At 38.8% G+C, this 17,675-nt stretch overlaps 1 protein-coding gene across 10 annotated transcripts in view; it reads left to right on the top strand.

Moving 5' to 3' along the window:
• Positions 1-17,675, top strand: part of syngap1b (synaptic Ras GTPase activating protein 1b) — a 182,724-nt gene that overhangs the window by 55,543 nt on the left and 109,506 nt on the right. For all 10 annotated transcript variants that reach the window (XM_084944324.1, XM_084944323.1, XM_084944328.1 and 7 more), the window contains exon 3: positions 9,438-9,543. In XM_084944324.1, coding sequence (XP_084800450.1) covers positions 9,438-9,543 — 106 coding nt within the window. The remainder of the gene's footprint in view (positions 1-9,437; positions 9,544-17,675) is intronic.

Consider the following 17,675-nt stretch of genomic DNA (forward strand, 5'->3'; position numbering starts at 1 on the left):
AGACTACCTCAACATACATTAACATTTTAAGGATTTAGTTCACGATGTCAGCCCACATGCATCAGCTAGAGCTTCATTTCGACCTCTTCTAAAAGTCTTCCTGCTCGCCATTTTGCCTGTATATGTTCTTATGATGCTTTTTAAATTATGCTGTGCTATTTTTAAATGTCTTTTTTTCACTATTTTCATCACGTTCTTTATGTTTTTATGTCAATTTAGGGTAATTCACTATTCTACTATTCTCATGTTAATAACTGATGTCATATGAAATATTTTTTTCAGACAGTGTTCTTCATGTGTCCATCCATCCATGGTCATCAGGCAGCAGTCTGTTTTTACCCTACTAACTCCTTTATGTCAATACAGAGAAGCTCTCAAGTGACAAACTTCCATACTTACAGTTGCTTTTTTGAGTGCATTAGTGTGTTTACACTGTTGTATATACTGAAATCTTCCAGCCCACTGAAGTACTCATTACAATCACAGGTTAACTGAAAGGACACCTTGCAGTTTTCAGCCAATAGAAGCATAACTTGTCAGTATCAGTGGCGATGCTAAACGGCACAGATGTTTCCAAGCAGTGCATTTAAAACCAAGCATAACATGTGTTAAATTATAGAGTTAGATATGTGAAACTGGTATTATGTGTGGTCAGATGACACTAGCTAACATGAGAATCACTGACAGTGAACAGATGTCTGAACAACCTCAGTGAGCGGTGGCTTTTCTGAGTCCCTCTAAAGACACTGAGATCCTCAGCCTGTCTTTAATATGGGATCAGTGATCTTCATGCTTCTCATTCATTGTCTTATATAACCAGCAGCGTTCATGTTACCCTGCTCTTGTTTGCATAAAGACAATGTTGCTGTTACTGTAGCTGTGCAAATGAGAGACCACCAGCATGACTTGACACCTCTAAAAAAGATTTGGGACTAGATCTAAAATGTTGGCAGATTCACTGATTGTAATGGGTTGTTGCTCAGAAGTTGCCATGTTGGTTTTATATTTGAAATGTGAGAACAGACTGATTACATGAGATATTTAACCAATCAAATTGTCTCAAACATCAGATGTTGGGGAGCAGTGTGACCCCTTGTGTCCTTAAAGTACTTGAACTCTCCTCCTGTGGCAACGCTATCCCACCGCAGAGGAGGCCTGCACCATTTTCTGACTGAGAACTACAAGCTCAGATTTGGAGGTCTCATCCCAGCTGCTTCTCACGCTGCTGCTAATCACTCAAGTGCAAGCAGGATGTAACCGCATGATGAAGCCAGCAGTCCTATATTATCTCTCATATGCAAAGATGAGACACCAACACCCTCTGTCCCTTGGCTGTGCCCAGAAATTCTTTCCATTAAATCTATGAACAGAATTGGTGACAAAGGGCAGTCTTGGCAGAGTCCAACACCTACTGGAAATTAGTTTGACTTACTGCCAAAATGCGAGCCAGGCTCTTGTTGTTGACGTAGAGAGAGACTCTTTTCTGTCAATCAATAGCATCACTTTTATTTTTATCATAGCGCACAACTCTTTTATTTTAATGGCTATGCCTCTTTTTGGAAAGTGCTTGAGGTCAGAAGGAGGTGGAACATCTGTCTATGAAAGGACAAAACTGATGCTCTGAAGGACACATGCTTTTGGACAAGTTGACTCCTATCGTGCTGTACAGAAAGCATGTGTGTGCATTAGTTACTGTGTGTGTGTGTTCCAGCTAAGTGTGCGTATGATTTTGTGCTTGAGCCAGCATCAGACAGCCAGCAGTGTTTGATTACTGCCCTGTTAAGAAATAATGGATTGCTAGGTTTTCAAGCATCACACAGCGCACACTATTTCTTGCAGTTATACAGACTCATTAAGTTTTCTTTCTTTCTCTTGCAAACAGACTCCCTCTTTCCCTTTCTTAACCCACACTTTCCCATACACATCATGCCACCGTATTCCCTTGCTCCTCACAGCTGGGCCTGAAGAAGCAATGATGGCGTATGGGCTATCCAGCCTGCAGCATCGCTCAACCCAACCTGCCAAGCTGAACAAAAACCCACTCTTCCCTTCACATGAATGGCTCTACCTTCACTCTTCTGCCACCCTCCTTTCCTTTCTCTTCAGACGTCACAATCCCTAAATCCAAACCTTTTCCACTATGCCAGGACTGGCAGTTCCCTCATATGATGTGACACAGTTGTTGTTCTTAATCATTTCTAATTATCTGACTGTAATTAGAAATGGATCGATTTCAATCTTGTGCATTACCAAAGTTATCATGGATGCGTAAATCCATCAGGCAAACACTTCATTTCAGACTGAATGATATTGATCGCAACACTGCTGGTGTCAGCAGTCTCCAAGCATGATCCAGAACCTGAAATCAAATGTCTAACTTGTCTTTAACCAAGTGTTGTGATCAAGTGTTGCACTTGGAAGGTTTTAATTTACTAATCTATACTTTAATTAGAGAATCGGGGAATGTTGGATTGTTGAAGTCTTCACTCTTTCACATTTAAGGACTCATAAATAAATGCCAAATACTACTTCGTTGTACACTAAGACATTCTGCTGTCACATTCTGTTAGTTACTGTTAACACAGCATGTGGACGCAGTGACAGCCACACCATCGGTTCAGCTACTAAATGTAATAATGATGGAACTTTGGGGAATAGTGGAACTCACTGGATGCATGATTAGAATCAATGCCGAAATACTGAAAACCTTTTTTTTCTTTGCTAAGATTATGGTCCAGCTGGTCTTATTACCCAGTAAATATTTGTTCCCTAAACCAGATATCTCCCCAAATACTGGCCACATGGTATGGACATTTATGGATCCAACAGAATGATTCATGTGTTAGTTTAGGTCAATATTGCAACTTTGCCCAGTATCTTTACTCCTTGCAAGAATTTTGAATTTGTGTTTTTGAAGTCTATTTAAGACTCTGCGTCTTGGTTGAATTATAGTTTCAAAATGTTCGATATTCTTTGTGAATATCAGCTAGACCTTCTTCCACCTTTCTAACGATGAGGACCTTCTGTACCTTTTTTAAATGTTATCCATTTAGAAATTATAATAACAGAAACTGTTTTTCCTCTTTCCTATTCTTCCAATGTGTGTCCTAAAGTGAGATTCTACTCAAGACCATGTTCACTTAATATCCAGATCTTATACCAAGCAAACCAGCCAACACACTAGTGATATATACAGAGTCTCGCTGTGTATCTCTTGCACTAAAATAGGAGAGTGAAGACTGTCATGAACTGTGACAGTGCCAAGGTCTGTACAGATGGACTATACTTTACATGTGGATGTATAAACATGCATAGAAATGTTCATCCACTGATGCTAGTCATTTCACAACCAAAGAAGTTGTGAACGTCATGTTGAAAAATCAAACAGGTCTGTGTTTTTTAGCCATTAGAAATACAGAAAAAAACACTAACTCTGGGTAAGAATGACATCTTGGGTCAGTTGCGTGAGAGATTATTATTATTATTTTACTACTTCTTCACTTTGAATTGATTCTGCATGACTTCATGCCACTGGACTGGAATTGACCGGAGGCAGTTGCCACCCTCAAGCATAAGAAAAATCAAAAATGAATGTGCAGATTGGCATTAAATTTGCTTTTACAAGTGCTCTGAATAAACCCGTGTTGTAGATACATTTTGATTTAGATGTCCTCGTGATTTTTTTTCTGCAGCACCACTTTTACTTGCATGCTGTAGTTATCTCTGCGAATAAGAAAAAGCTGTTAGTAGAGCTCAGAGTGCTTGCTGGATCATAGAACAGCATCTGATGGCCTCTCTCAAAACACTTTTTAGAGGAGCTGCTTCCCACAATTTTTGTATCTTTGTGATACAGATACTGTCATTTAACAACCAGGCAGCAACTGTCCAGGTGTTTTGTGATGACACTTTCCAAAATTGAACTCTCTCAAGCTGTTGTTTTTCTTTTTCTCAACCACTTCCAGCGCTCTTTTTCGGCACCACCGAGTGAAACGCCTAAATTCCTTCGAGAAAATATTTTCTAATATTTTTTGTGAGTGTCGGTGTCCTAGTCATTTTGCACCTCCTCTCTGTCATAGCTGACTTCTTGCTCTGCCTTTGAGTGTGGCCACTGGGAAGGAGTTAAAGCCTTGTCAATATCCTTGTTTTGTTCTGCTTGCAGAGTTCTAATCGACACTGTAGCTTCTAGTTTCCACCATAAAACGCTGTATTTACATTACCACTGGCCCTTTGTGGTGTGAACGAAATAATTTATTTAAATATGTGTGTGCCTCACAAGTCCACCATCTAAAATGGTCAGAGTGCAAGCTTAATGCTGCCTCTCCATGGATGCTGAGTGCAAGCCGCCTGCCAGCTTCTTTTGCCAACTCATGGCAACCCCAGAGACAGTGTTATGTCACATCTCCAGCTGTTGACCTCGCCACATATGACCAATCGCATCCTGCCACACACAGAGAAAAAATTGCCTCCAGGTTTTTTCCCCATGCTGGAAGCTGTGGTGGGATGCCTATTGGTGGGGTAGAAAGTTGTTTTGGAGCCTTTCCATGAGTCAAGCTGTCAGTGATGAATTGCACAGGGCAGGGCAGCAGTAGGGGAGAAAATGAGTGGGCTTATTCTTGTTCAAGTAGATGTGACTGGGGAAAATTACCATATTTAGCTTGTTGTAACTGGCATTTAGATGGCTAGTCAGGAATTTAGCTTTTTATGACTCATGGATTTAAGTTGATTTTAGTTATTTGCGTGTAACTCACATCCTTATTAAGAATGTACTGTGTAAGAAGGAGGATTTGAAAGTGTTAATCTGTATGCATGAGCAAACCTATGCTTACATGTATTTTGTAGGCTTCTTAGAACTCGTACTGTAGATAAAAGTGAGCACAGCCCAGTTGTCTCCTGTGGAATCCATGGCAACAGCAGAAAATCTGGACAGAGAGAAGCATCACTTTAACCCTGCTGAAAAGCACAGCGATCCCTTCAATAACCGCAAAACCATTCAGTGAGATTACCTGCTGTATGAGTTTGCTACTCCTCCACACACCCCTCCCAATTCCTCTTTCGTAGACTCATTGCTGGTGCAGAGCTCAATCAGGCAATATGAAACCACTTCGCTTATTACATGCATTTAGAAACACTGTGAGGCACGGCGGTCCCAATAAGGCTTCAGAAACCGTGGCTTTATCTGCATTCGCGATCATATGGAGCTGGCTGAATGTGGGGTTAATTCAGGTTTGCTAGTCCTTATTGGCACTAAAGCATATTCAATTAGTAGAACAGAGTGCTCAGCCACTCTGCTGCTGCTGCTTCCTGCATTAATCTGGCAGCGAGAATTAAAAGAGTGAAAGAAAAAAAGTGTATGCACTGACAAGACCTGGATTTAAATTGAAGGTGAATGCACTAAAAGGCTTCGATTTAGAATGAAGAAGGCTGTCTTATTACTTTTCTTGAGGATCTAATAGTGTTACCATGGTATGAGGAAAACTCACTAGTAACATGTAGCATGTAAATGAGCACAACCATTTGTACCAGCTGTTAAGCAGTTGATGGCTGGATGGATGGACAGATGGATGGTCAGGCGATTTTATTTTCTGGATTTACCCAAATAGATTTTTTTGAGTAAACCTTTGTCTCAGTAGATTTTGCAGAAATGTGTACTACATTAAAAGACATAGTAGTCTGTAGTAGTCTATAAGGTGTGACAAAACAACACAGGAGATAAAGCATGCAGATGCACAGACTCCAAGGAAGGCTAAAAGCTGAGAAATGGGAAACTCGCCCAATAAAAATGGAACTTGGTGAATTATAGTACATGCTCTGTGCATTCTCACTCTGGACTCATAAAGAATGGATTCTGCTTAATATATTTTTCATTAAGGAGGTTGTACTGTAATTTCATCGTAACCGGCAATATGTTCATTCCAAGACAACATTACAACGTAGCTTTGTACTCTTTGGCTGCACAAGTTGCAAAGTAGAGAGTAATTGCTAAGGCTGCTGATTTACGATGCTTGTACCCGATTAAGTTGGATAAAGAGACTCATAAGCAGAATCCCGATGCTGTGATGTGTCTTCAGCTTGACTGCTTTAACTAGATTATTGCAGCAGAGATTTGCATTTATGTATACGAGTGTGAGTGTGTGTGTGTGTGTGTGTGTGTGTGTGCGTGTGTGTGTGTTTATTTGTACAATGTGATATAGCTGTGCAGTGGTAGTGAAGGATGGCAGTAGCTTGATGTGGAGTTGTGTTTGCATTAAATTATTATGTGTCACTTTGGACACACATGAGCACACACTCTACCAATTAGCTGTCTTTACTTTCCTAAACTCAGGCAAAAATGCGCACGCTCGCTCTGGAATTCTTTTATCTTCACAGAGCATCTTTGGAATGAGCCTCTCTGCTTTCTTGAGGGACATATGGCTCAGTGTGACCTGCCAGCGTCCTTCACTATTGCTGGCTTTACCCCAAAGCCCCCCAGGCTGCACTATCCTGCACTGCTCTCTGCAGTTAGTACCACCTTCTGACTGTCTGTGTTCTAACCAGCTCTTTTATGCAGACACTATTCCCAATAGAACACTCTAAAACGCACACACACGTATATTATATTAACACAAGCAAGGCTACTGCTCTCATTTCTGCACACACCTTTTTATGTTTATGTCAGCATGCATAAAGGACAGTGGCTGATGCTCATACCTGCTGTTCATACAGCATCTATTCATATTTGAAATAATCACTACAATTCAGCGTTTCTTAAAACTGTAGAAACAGAATTTATGTACCACCTGGGTGCAGAAGAAGAAAAATGTTATGGTCTCACATTTCAACAGCTATATACAGCTATATACAACAGCTTGGCAATAATTTGGCCTCTGCAGTTTGTTTTGCTTGAACTGGTACTGTCAGACATTTTATTATATGTCAGTTATTTCAGTTATGCACACACACGACAAGCAAGGACTCCAGTAGAGCTCCATGATGCAGTAATAATGTTTATTTGTACATAACAAGACTGGTGTTGCAGTACTAGTGTTTTACAAAAGCATATAAATAAAATTCAGTTATATATGCAGATGAAATATATTTATGAATTTAGAAGCCCTGGATTAACCCAACAACTGTTTTTGGACTATAGGAAAAAGCTGGAGTGCCCACAGAGGTACAGGGAGAACAAGAAGGCTCCAATAGAGAGGGGTCCCAGCTGGCCGTTGGGGCCAAACTCAGGACATTTTTGCTATAAGGGAACACCAGTATCCACTGTATCAGCCTGCTACCCATCAATACATAAGAATAAATAACAATGAATTAAAAAAAAAATAGAACATAGATTCAGAAGTTCAGAATATGAAAATGAGCTAAAACGCTAAAAAATTAATTTTAAAAAAGCACTATAAGACTTTAAAGCTAGAAAAATTATTTTTATTAAATAAGAAAACGTTACAAGAAATCCCTTTGAAATATTCTTTTTAAAACTAATGAAGCAACTCAAACAGTAAACAGTTGAATAACAAAGGTGACAAATATATCTTAAGGCAGAATATGTTGAACTGTGTTGGGTGCCTAAGTTGACCAAAAATGTATTAAATTTACAGGCATTTGAATGTCTTTTTGTTTAATATTAACTAAACTCTGAGCTCTGCCTTTTGCCTCCTTCAGCGTGCTGACACTTTTTTGTTTTCTGCAGTCTGGTAATGGTCAGGTGGAGAAAGGGGGTTAATTTTGTTGAAATATCTGCTTGATTGTGCTGAAGCCTGGCTTTTTAAGAGCAAACGTGAGGTGTTTGGTGTCATAAAGCAATGCTACAAACATCAATCCAATCAACCAAATGGGACTAAAATGCAGCAAACACATAGTTTAGTAAGAACTCCAACCTAAATCTAATGCAGCTTAATACAGCAGTCCAGCTTTCACATACTGGTGCATCACAGTGTGTTATTTTGAGTCAAGTCTCATCATAGCGTTCTGTTGGCATTTCTTTGTGTTTCCTTGGTGTTCTGGGGCTCATTGCCAACAATGTACTAGCTTTGGTGTTCAGCCAAGATTTATAGGTCGGTGCTGTACAGTATACGCTGTATTTTCTGGGTGGAACTGTGAAGTTTCCAAAGGACCAGGGTTTCTGATTAGTGCAGCACATTCTCCCATTTATTTTCCCCCAAGTCTCACTTTTATGAATTCAGGGACTGTGGGCCCAAATGTGGCAGCAGTGTGAAATGTGGTTTTTTTTATTTTTTTCCTTGTCTTTTTGCTTTGGGTTTTCAGTCACAAAGTGAACTGCTGTGGAAGATATACAGTGATTCCTTTTTTTAATAATATATTCTTTCTTTTACTTTTGTTGGGTGATGTGAAAAGACTTTAAAGAACATGATCCAAATGTTGGCCTGTGGGCTACATCTTAACCAACATTAACTGTGCTCATGTTATCCTCATTTACAGGCTCATAAATCTATTTCGGGATTCTATTAGAATAGTTTACTTGCTTTAATGTTCAAAACCACATTATTTAAAAAAAAAAAAAAGGACATTGCCGCTGCACCTTTTTTTCATCCCCTCTCTCAATTGATCCATCTCACCTGCTGTCACTCCTCATTTTGCGTTTGTTGGTCAGCTGATGAAACACAAGAAAACTAAAAATATGTAAATAAGAGCACTGTAACTGGGAATTCTTTATTAAAAATAAATATAAGACCAGGAGAAAGAGCAAAAAGGGACCATGGTAATATTAACCACATTAGCCATGCTTTGTGCTGATATTAAATATGAAGGCTTAAAATAAAAGTAATTTGCTGAGCTTTCAGTTCTTCATATACCAGGAGTCCATAAAAGATTTTGTGCTGTGATATTTGCTGTGCTTTGCTCATAGCTGAGACTTTTATGGATCAGTTAGCCAGGGCTGATTTTTTTCAAGAAACCTGCCCCATAGACAATTAAAAATAGCCTCCTAACCCATCTAATATCCAGATTTGGGTGTCAAATAGCCTCTAGTTTATATATTAGTATGATGTATAATAATTTTTGGGTAGAACTTGGACTTTGTTTTGACATGTACAACAATATCTATATATAACCAGCTAAGGAATAGAGAAAACATATAAAACATAATAAAGGCACTTTGGGCTAATGTGGTCTGTTTGATTGATTTCACCAGAGGTTTATGAGTTCGTTAATGATTTTGAAAACAGTCCCATTATAGAACTATTTTCTGTTTTGTCTAGAAAGCAATTTTTGCTCCAGTCTATTCCCAAAAGCACTTATAATTTCACAGAAATCTAAAATTATTAGTGCAACTGTACTGCAGTTGTTTGTCAAAATATGTATGAGCATCGGCTCCTCATAGGCGTCAAAGAGAAAGAGTTTGTAGCTGTGCGTTCCTGTTCTGTACAGAACTTTAGGTCGCCGTTTTGCTGGAGTGTGAGTTTGTGTACTGACCTTGTGCTCTCCCTGTGCAGGTACACCCTTTGCTGATGCGCGAGAGGCGCTCAGAGTCTCACAGGAACAAGCTGCTGCGGCGGACAGTCAGCGTTCCTGTTGAGGGAAGGCACCATCCCGAGATGGGTGAGCAGACAAATTTCATTTTTTCTCTGACTTTTCTTCTCTGATTCTGATTGAGGCTCTAATCAAGGTCCAATCAACAGTTATTTTGCGTTTTGTCTTACTTTTAGCTGTTTATTTTCACCGACAGTTTTAGTGATGTGGTGCAAAAGGCTCATTCTATGAAAAGAAATTCACAAACATATTTTACAAAAACATCAACTTTGAGCAAGAGAACCAGTCTGAGTTTGACAAATGCAAGTGGTATTTTCTCTGTGCCAATCAAAGAGTTGCAACAAAAAAGGAATTTCTTACTAAATAGAATCTTGAGGTGATATCTACTTGTTTTAACTCACGCTGCTGAAGGCATTTTTCACAGACAGAGTACTGCAGATTTTGTCTACCATCATTTTCAATGAGAACATTTTTGGCAAGGCAAAATTTTTTTTGTTTTTTTTAAGTTTCATTATTTTTCTGGCCATCCGCTAATGTTTTAACACAGACGTGGAAAAATGTGAAACTATCCATTAGTGACACATTTCTGAGCAGGTGCTCTCTGTGGACCATTTTTGGTCGATGCCCCAGTTGCTTCTCGCGGTAATTCAACATCTTTTTTTGGTTGCCCATTATGATTTTCAAAAACATTATCACCTGTATTACTTTAGTTTGGGTTTCTTATAATAACAGGATGGTTGCATAGCAACGAAAATGATGTAAAGCTTTTGGTATCCTTTGAGCCATTACTCGCGCTGTTACTAGCAACGCTCACAGCAGCACTCTGCATCTGAGCAGAGATAAAAGCGTCACATCTGATCAGAGCTGAAGGCAGTTGCTTCCTTTAAGATTTTCACTCGTTCTTTTGTCAGTTTGACTGATTTTATCAGTGGACTCACTTTGAAATGAAATACATGCATTGATTACTTGATTAACGCACATATCTTTTGAGTTTGTTGTCTGTCTCTGACATTGATAAATTTTTTTATTTTCTTTGTTTATGCTTTTAAACTTTTCCGACTCTTTTTTCACTTGTCCTCTTGGCTTTTTTATTGCCGTAGCGTCCTCTTAAATGGATCCCGTGAAACTGACCCTCTGATAGCAGCCTTCCTTTGTTTATTTTGCCTGACTCAGTCTCTCTGGGCCCTCTACAAATGTCCCGCACAGTTTCTCCCTTTTCCTTCACCCGACACCTCTTCCTCGCACTCAGCTATTTTAAGGGTCTCCCTTGCGACGTCCTCTATCATTGATTCTGCCATTGCTTCTGCTTCTTTGCTGCCCAACAGTGCTGATTCAACTGGATAAATACTTTTTTCAGTTTTCATATGAGTGGCTCTCTGACCTTAAAGCGATCAAGCAGTGACACATCACTTGACGTGGTCCTGCTCCATTTTGACATATGCTGACATGGCAGTGTCACTTCATATTGCCTATGTGTAAGTGTATTGTAAATATGCATTCACATATGTTAGTTTGCTGTGGCACAGGCCATAGTGCACTGACACCATTATGAACTGACGGTAGTGCCTAAGCACAAAGTGCCAGAACAGATTAATGGACTCCAGGAAATTTGTAATTATCAGATACACAAAAAAGCTAATGGAGGCTGTCATGAGGCCACAGTTAGAGGCATACTCTACAGGAAGCTACATGACCTACTTTATGAATTCTCTGACTTAAAACAATGAGGTGATTAGGGTTTCACAGTGAATTAAGTCATCATATACTAATGTGCCAATTATTTATTCTGAAGTTGTTTCGATCTCACATTTAAGTTGGAATCTGACTTGAGCAGTGAGCTGCACTAATGCTGTTCCTTGGCCAACAGATTACACTGTTTGCAGAAAACTATTTATCATTTTGAATCAGATTTATGTTTGATTTTATTATTGCAACTTGTATAAATAGTATGCCCAACCCAAATGTGCTTATAGACACTGTTATAGATTGACAACACCGCCATAAATTATGAAAAATGATAAATAAATAACTGATGTACTTCCCAAGCTTTTGAAACAAAAGCTTACATTTCATTATGCAGTTTTCAGTGGTTACATGTAGGAACAAAGCACATTCGTTTACATGAGCACTTGGGTTTGACATGCAAATGCACAGGTAATTTTCATCTGCAGCCGCCCCATGTGCAGAAAAACATTTAATTTAATTTCATTTCATTTCATTTAATAGACAGCTCATTCAGGGCCCTATAGCCAAAAGATTATTTCCCTCCCTCCCCCCACTCAACTTGTAGGCAGACTAAAGAAGCTTAAATAACTTGCACAATTTGTGATTTGCCAATTACATGCAAGTTGTAAAGGGTACCACATGATTCCTCAACTGATGTGGACTGAAATTATGTGTCATAATGGTGTCTGGGATTTATTTAGTGACCGCCCTGAAATGTACTCTGGCTGTTAACTCATCATAATAAGGTCAGTACAGAATAAAAATGTTTCAGCTTCTCCTAATTCACACAGTTCACACAGTTCTTAGAACCTTCATTAGCTGAAGCATCCCTGATAATCATCATTCTTTCTGAGAAACTGGATGTATCGGGGTCAGACTGTTGAGACTGTCAAAACATGTAAGGCATTGTTCAATATTTTGGGAAGTAGGTTAATTACTAAGAATAATTAGATTGATAAAGCTCTGATGCTAAATATAGATCAATCTATAGCAGCTGTTGAAATGGTTGAAATGTCTCACCTGATTCAGACTGGTAAACAGACTGGTATTGATCTACCAAACTCTTATTAACAAAGTCAAACTATGACTGAGGCGGGCCAAATCATTTGCCACGTGTATTGATGTCATCCCTGCCATGTTTCCCTATTTAGAAGCACAAGGACACATAACAGTGTAAAATATATATACAAAAGTATTGACTTGGATGGAAAATTATTAAAATGGCGAGGTTATTATCAGCATTTTGCTGCCATATCTTTCTGTCTTATAAAAGGAAACTCAATTTAGTGTGCATTTAGTATATTCATTGAACATATTTCTGAATGTTTTAGGACCTTCAAAATGATGAATAATTGTGCCTTTTCACATATTTGAAAGGCACGGTGTCGTCATCTTCAGTGGATCCAAAACAAGACGGAGAGTTCAGAAATATTTTTGTCGGGTGGAAAGTTTAAACTGCAGATACTGAAGCTGCAGCAGCCTCTTATCACCAGTTCATGTGCTTGTGACAACACTAATACATCAGCCTGGCCTCGCTGTTCATCACAGGGCCAAAAAGCCTCCATTTTTTAGAAGATATTTATGAATGAAGGCTTATGACAACAATCCCAGCTGGAAGCCTGATGTTGTGACACAAACAGATGGAAGATACTGGGCTGTGCTGATGATAAGTCAAAGACACAGTAGATCAGTACCTTTTTGGGATTTTCTGGAGCGAAACATGAAGTGATGCAGATACTTTACTTTTCTCCTTCTCATTCACTTCTCAATACTTTTTAAGTTGAGCAGGTAATTAACATATAATGAAGGCATTAACTTTGCTGGATAATTATGGTACAGCATAAGCATTTCATGTAAATATGCTTCCTAATTAGCATTATGTGATTGTGACTGGGGAACATAATTTTTCTTAGCTAAACAAAAAAAATGTTCTTGAGGTGGTTTAATTTCTGTCTTTCCTTCTTTGTACTATTAATTATATAAGAAAAAAAAATATTAGTATGGAATGTCTGCATGTATGATGCTTAACACTGATGAGATTTTAGTATCATGTAATACTATATGATATAAGACACAATATATAGATATAATTACATTTTTGATACATCTGCAATAAACACATGTAGTAGGCTCACAACACTTAATTTTATGGCTGATGTTAAAAGTCATATAATAATTGTTGATATTATATCAATGATATGTTGACACTTTTAAATAATAAGAATTAGAATTGATAACTAAAAAGTGGTTAAAATAGATTGTTGAACAGTGAAGCTGTAAGAAGTAGAGGTAGTGAAGGTGTATGAGTTTAAATACTTGGGGTCAACCATCCAAACCAACGGACAGTGCAGAAGAGAGGTGAAGAAGAGAGTGCAGGCAGGGTGTCAGGAGTGATTTGTGATAGAAGGATGGCAGCAAAAGTGAAAAGGAGGGTTTACAACCTGCTATCATGTATGGGTTGGAGAAAGGGATACTGGCAAAAAGACAGGAGACCGAGGTGGTAGAGTTGAAGATGTTAAATTTTCATTGGGAGTGACCAGGAGGGACAAGATCAGAAATGAGTACATCAGTGGGAGAGCTCACATTGAGTGCTTTGGGAGACAGCGAGAGAAGAGAGGCTGAGATGGTTTGGACATGTGCAGAGGCGGGACAGTGGATATACTGGACAAAGGATGTTGAAGATTGAGAAGAAGAGAAAAACCACAGAGGAGAACCATGCATGTATTGAAGAAGGACGTGCAGAGGGCTGGTGTGAAAGAGAAGGATGCTGGGGATTGGGTAAGATGGAAGGAGATGATCTGCTGTGGTGACCTCTAAAGAAGAAGAAGGTTAGTAATATACAGCTGGAAGGGATCCGGCAGGCTAAATATGAGTCAAGGACATTTTCTGCCTGCCTTCCATATGATGAATCGTCCATGTTTTATTTTGGTATTATAGATAGATGGATTGTGGGCAAACAGAAAGGAAGCATTCGCCCTCACATTCATCCAGCACCACCCCTCCTCTTATTAACCTCTCCAGCATGTGATGTGATAATTCCCATTAATGAATTTGGCCTTTAATGTTTTGTGTTCAAAATGTAAATTGAATGCATCTATGTCTGCTCTGTTATTGAGAGAAACCTTATTATCTGAATGACTTAGCCGCGGGGAGGAAGAAGAAAAAATGCAGCACTACAAAGCTGAATGGTTATGAACTCCACTTGAATAGTTTTTCACCAACAGCGGTTTAAGCATATGGCCATTCTCCTCAGTTTGTCCTTGTAAATCTCACTTATTCCTTTATCCATCTCAGCTTAGCAAACCACTGTGATATAGCAGGATCAGCTAAGCAATTGTTTTAGCGCCCTTTCCCATGCCTGACCTTCATATTAGTATTTGAGATCAGATGCTGGATTCCAGACATACATGGACCGAGTGGATTTTTTTCGCACATGTGTGCAAATAAATGTTTCTTTCACATAAACCTCAGAATGAAACTTGCAAAATCCCTACCCCACATGGCCTTTACTCCATTCCCTCCTTGCTCCCTCATCCTAACACCATCCCACTTCTCTCACCCACTCAACAAGGCCTACAGGCTATGTGTTCCCTCCCCGCACTAAAGAGGATGTTGAAACAATGACACAGTAAAGACAAATCACATCAGAAAAAAGGGTGTTAGACTTTTCACAGTTGTTGTTCGTGTGGAGACAAGCACCATGAGTCATTACAATCTGTCATCCGAGGAGGATTAAGACAATAGAATATGGATGATTTCTTCAAAAGACTAAACTTCTGTAGTGTGTTTTTGGAAGCATGTTTTCTCCCCATCTTTGAAATAAACATAACATCTTCATGTCATCTCTAAATCACTGTTGGATGATTCAGCTGAAGATGGAATAATATAGTTTTCATGTTGCAGGATAAAAGCTGCTACACTATTCTTTCTGTCACTATTCACCTTTTTGTATGGCTCAACACCTGCGAACGTTTATCTCACCGAAAAGTAACATTGTAACATTGTATTGTAAACTATACGTGCAACATATCCTGGCATTCCAGATGTTTCTGAGTCAAAGCATCTAAAAATAATAATTTGGCAATATGCGTAACCTTTTTTTTAATAAGAATGTCACTATGTTTTTATTTTTCTATTACACATAACTCGTATGATAGAGTTGGGTTGGGTTAGGCAGTGGGTGTGATGGGTGTAAGAGTTAGGTTTAGGTCTTTAATCTGAGTTTAATATGGGGCCTGGGGAATATGGGAAAATGTAATAGCTTGGGCATTAAGATCTAAAAATCTAAGAATATGGTTTTCAATCGTGTTGTAATCTTCAAAGGGGAAAAAAGCAGTAGGAAAATAATGTTGTTTATCTGTGTTTTGCTGTCAACCATTTAAATAGATCTCCATCAGCCAAATAGGTTTTGCTTGTTCAGGTGATTGCACAGCTGGTTCTGTGGATGTGCAATCGTCTGTGGATGTGACACTTTTTCCTTCTTTGATTAACTTGTCTTCATTTGAAGACATTAAAAAAAGCTGCACACCCTTTAATGCTGTCTTGCAATCATATAAAAGTTGGATATACCTAAACAATTCCCTGCTTTGGTCCCACAAGATGACATGAATCCCTTTGGGGTTGTGTCAGGAAGGCCATCTGGTGTAAACATGCAGAGTGACCTTCTGTGGTGGCCTCTTGTGAGTAAGGGAGCAGTAGAAAGTAGCGTTTACAACATTAAGCTTAATAAATCTATATGCCAACTTTTTTTTTTACCTGTTATGAAACCAATAAAAAAAGAAACAAGGCATGAAATTTGATTTTGCATCCCAGCTCACCGTGCACCTAACTTTAGACTGCTTATCTCACAGACTGTGAATTTACTTATTTCTGGTTTCTTATGGTTAAATTAAAGGGTCTTGTATTCTTTTAGGCCAAGCCTTGATTTGGGACAGTTTGCTACAGCTGACCTTTAAATCTGCATCCTTAATGTGAAGTTAAATTACCCCAGATAGCAATTCTTCTCTTGTTCCATCAACACAAGAAAAAACTGCATACCTGAAGTGAGCCTGCTGTCATGCTTTTTAAGGTCCTTAGAGAAGTCTGACAGGCTGTCAGCCTCTAAGTGTACTTAATGCATTTTAACTTTGTTCTGAACAAAAAAACTCTTCTCTTAATAACTGAATCCTGAAGAATTGACAAAAGGAACATTTTGACATTTCACCATATAAATCTGTCTTTTTATTGTGTTGGTGTGATCGCGAAAAATCAGTCTCCTTCAGTGTAATTAAGAACGGCATAAATAGGTGGTTCTATGTTTTAAGCTCAACAAGAAGTGTTCATTAAGCGCGCTATTAGAATAGAAGTGTTTTTGCATCAGTGTGAGCTGGAATATCGGTGTTAATGTACAGGTAGAGGGTGTACAAACCTTGTGCTTCTGTAGCTGGTAAAAGTGCAAACCTCCCTCAAGACGTCCGCGTTTGTCTTTGGAGAGATTTGCTGAATCATCTGGCTGTCTTCCTTTTGGAACCGTGAATGAATACAAATGGTTTCCTACTCTGCTGTGGTTGCTGTTTGATGGACATGGACATAGAGGCCCCTAAAAGTGAGTACTGCACCTCTAAAAGCTGCTTATCCACCAGGTAGTGTCAACACACTGAGTAATTCTGCACTTTGCGAAAAGCTCTTCTGTGTCCTGAATACTGCACAGAATTGCATATTTTGGGTATAATAATCGAGATTCATTGTCATGTTTAAAATGCAGAAAAACAAGCATAGCTCTTGTAAGCTGTTTGACAACCAGACCAAAGGCTAACTGGTAATAAGGAAATTAAAATCAGACTTTGTAATAACGACACTTGTGTTCACATGTAAAGTTTGTCTCCATCATTAAGTTGAAGCAAAACGAGACTGATTGTATCTAAAATTAATATCTGCATTTCTGGTGTTTTCATTTTTATATGGTGTGTGTTTATGAGTGCCAAATATAATACATTATGATGTGTTTGATAATAGCTTTAGTGAGTGAATGGAATGAATGAAAACCTGGACCCAAAGAAGCCTAAACGCTTCATTCTAAAAGTCCACCACAAACGGGATGTCTAGCTGCCTCTTTTTGATGTTTTTAGCCAAGAAAGCAGTGTGGCTCTGCAGCAATGATGGCTCTGTAAGGTAGTCGATCCAAAGCTTTGGCTCCGATTGAAATATCTTTGTATTATTATTGGATGAAGTGCCTTGAAAGTTGATTCAGGCATTCAGCATCCACAACAGGATGAGTTGCAAATTTAGACTGCATGTAAAATATGAATGTGTAGCTTCCAGGTCTGAAAAATGAAGCCAGTGTGGAAGTATTTTAAACCTGCATTCTTCTGCAGGGCCATCGGGGGCACCTCCTCTGAATGCAGAAAAAGACCAATTGTATGTGAACGTGAAGGTCACAGGTCAAGTAAAGGCCTGTGTCAATTTCCCACAGGAATTGACAATTGAATTGAATTGAA

The sequence above is a fragment of the Perissodus microlepis genome, chromosome 11, assembly GCF_051167445.1.
Source record: "Perissodus microlepis isolate ML-2025 ecotype Zambia chromosome 11, ASM5116744v1, whole genome shotgun sequence".
Classification (NCBI taxonomy): Eukaryota; Metazoa; Chordata; class Actinopteri; order Cichliformes; family Cichlidae; genus Perissodus; species Perissodus microlepis.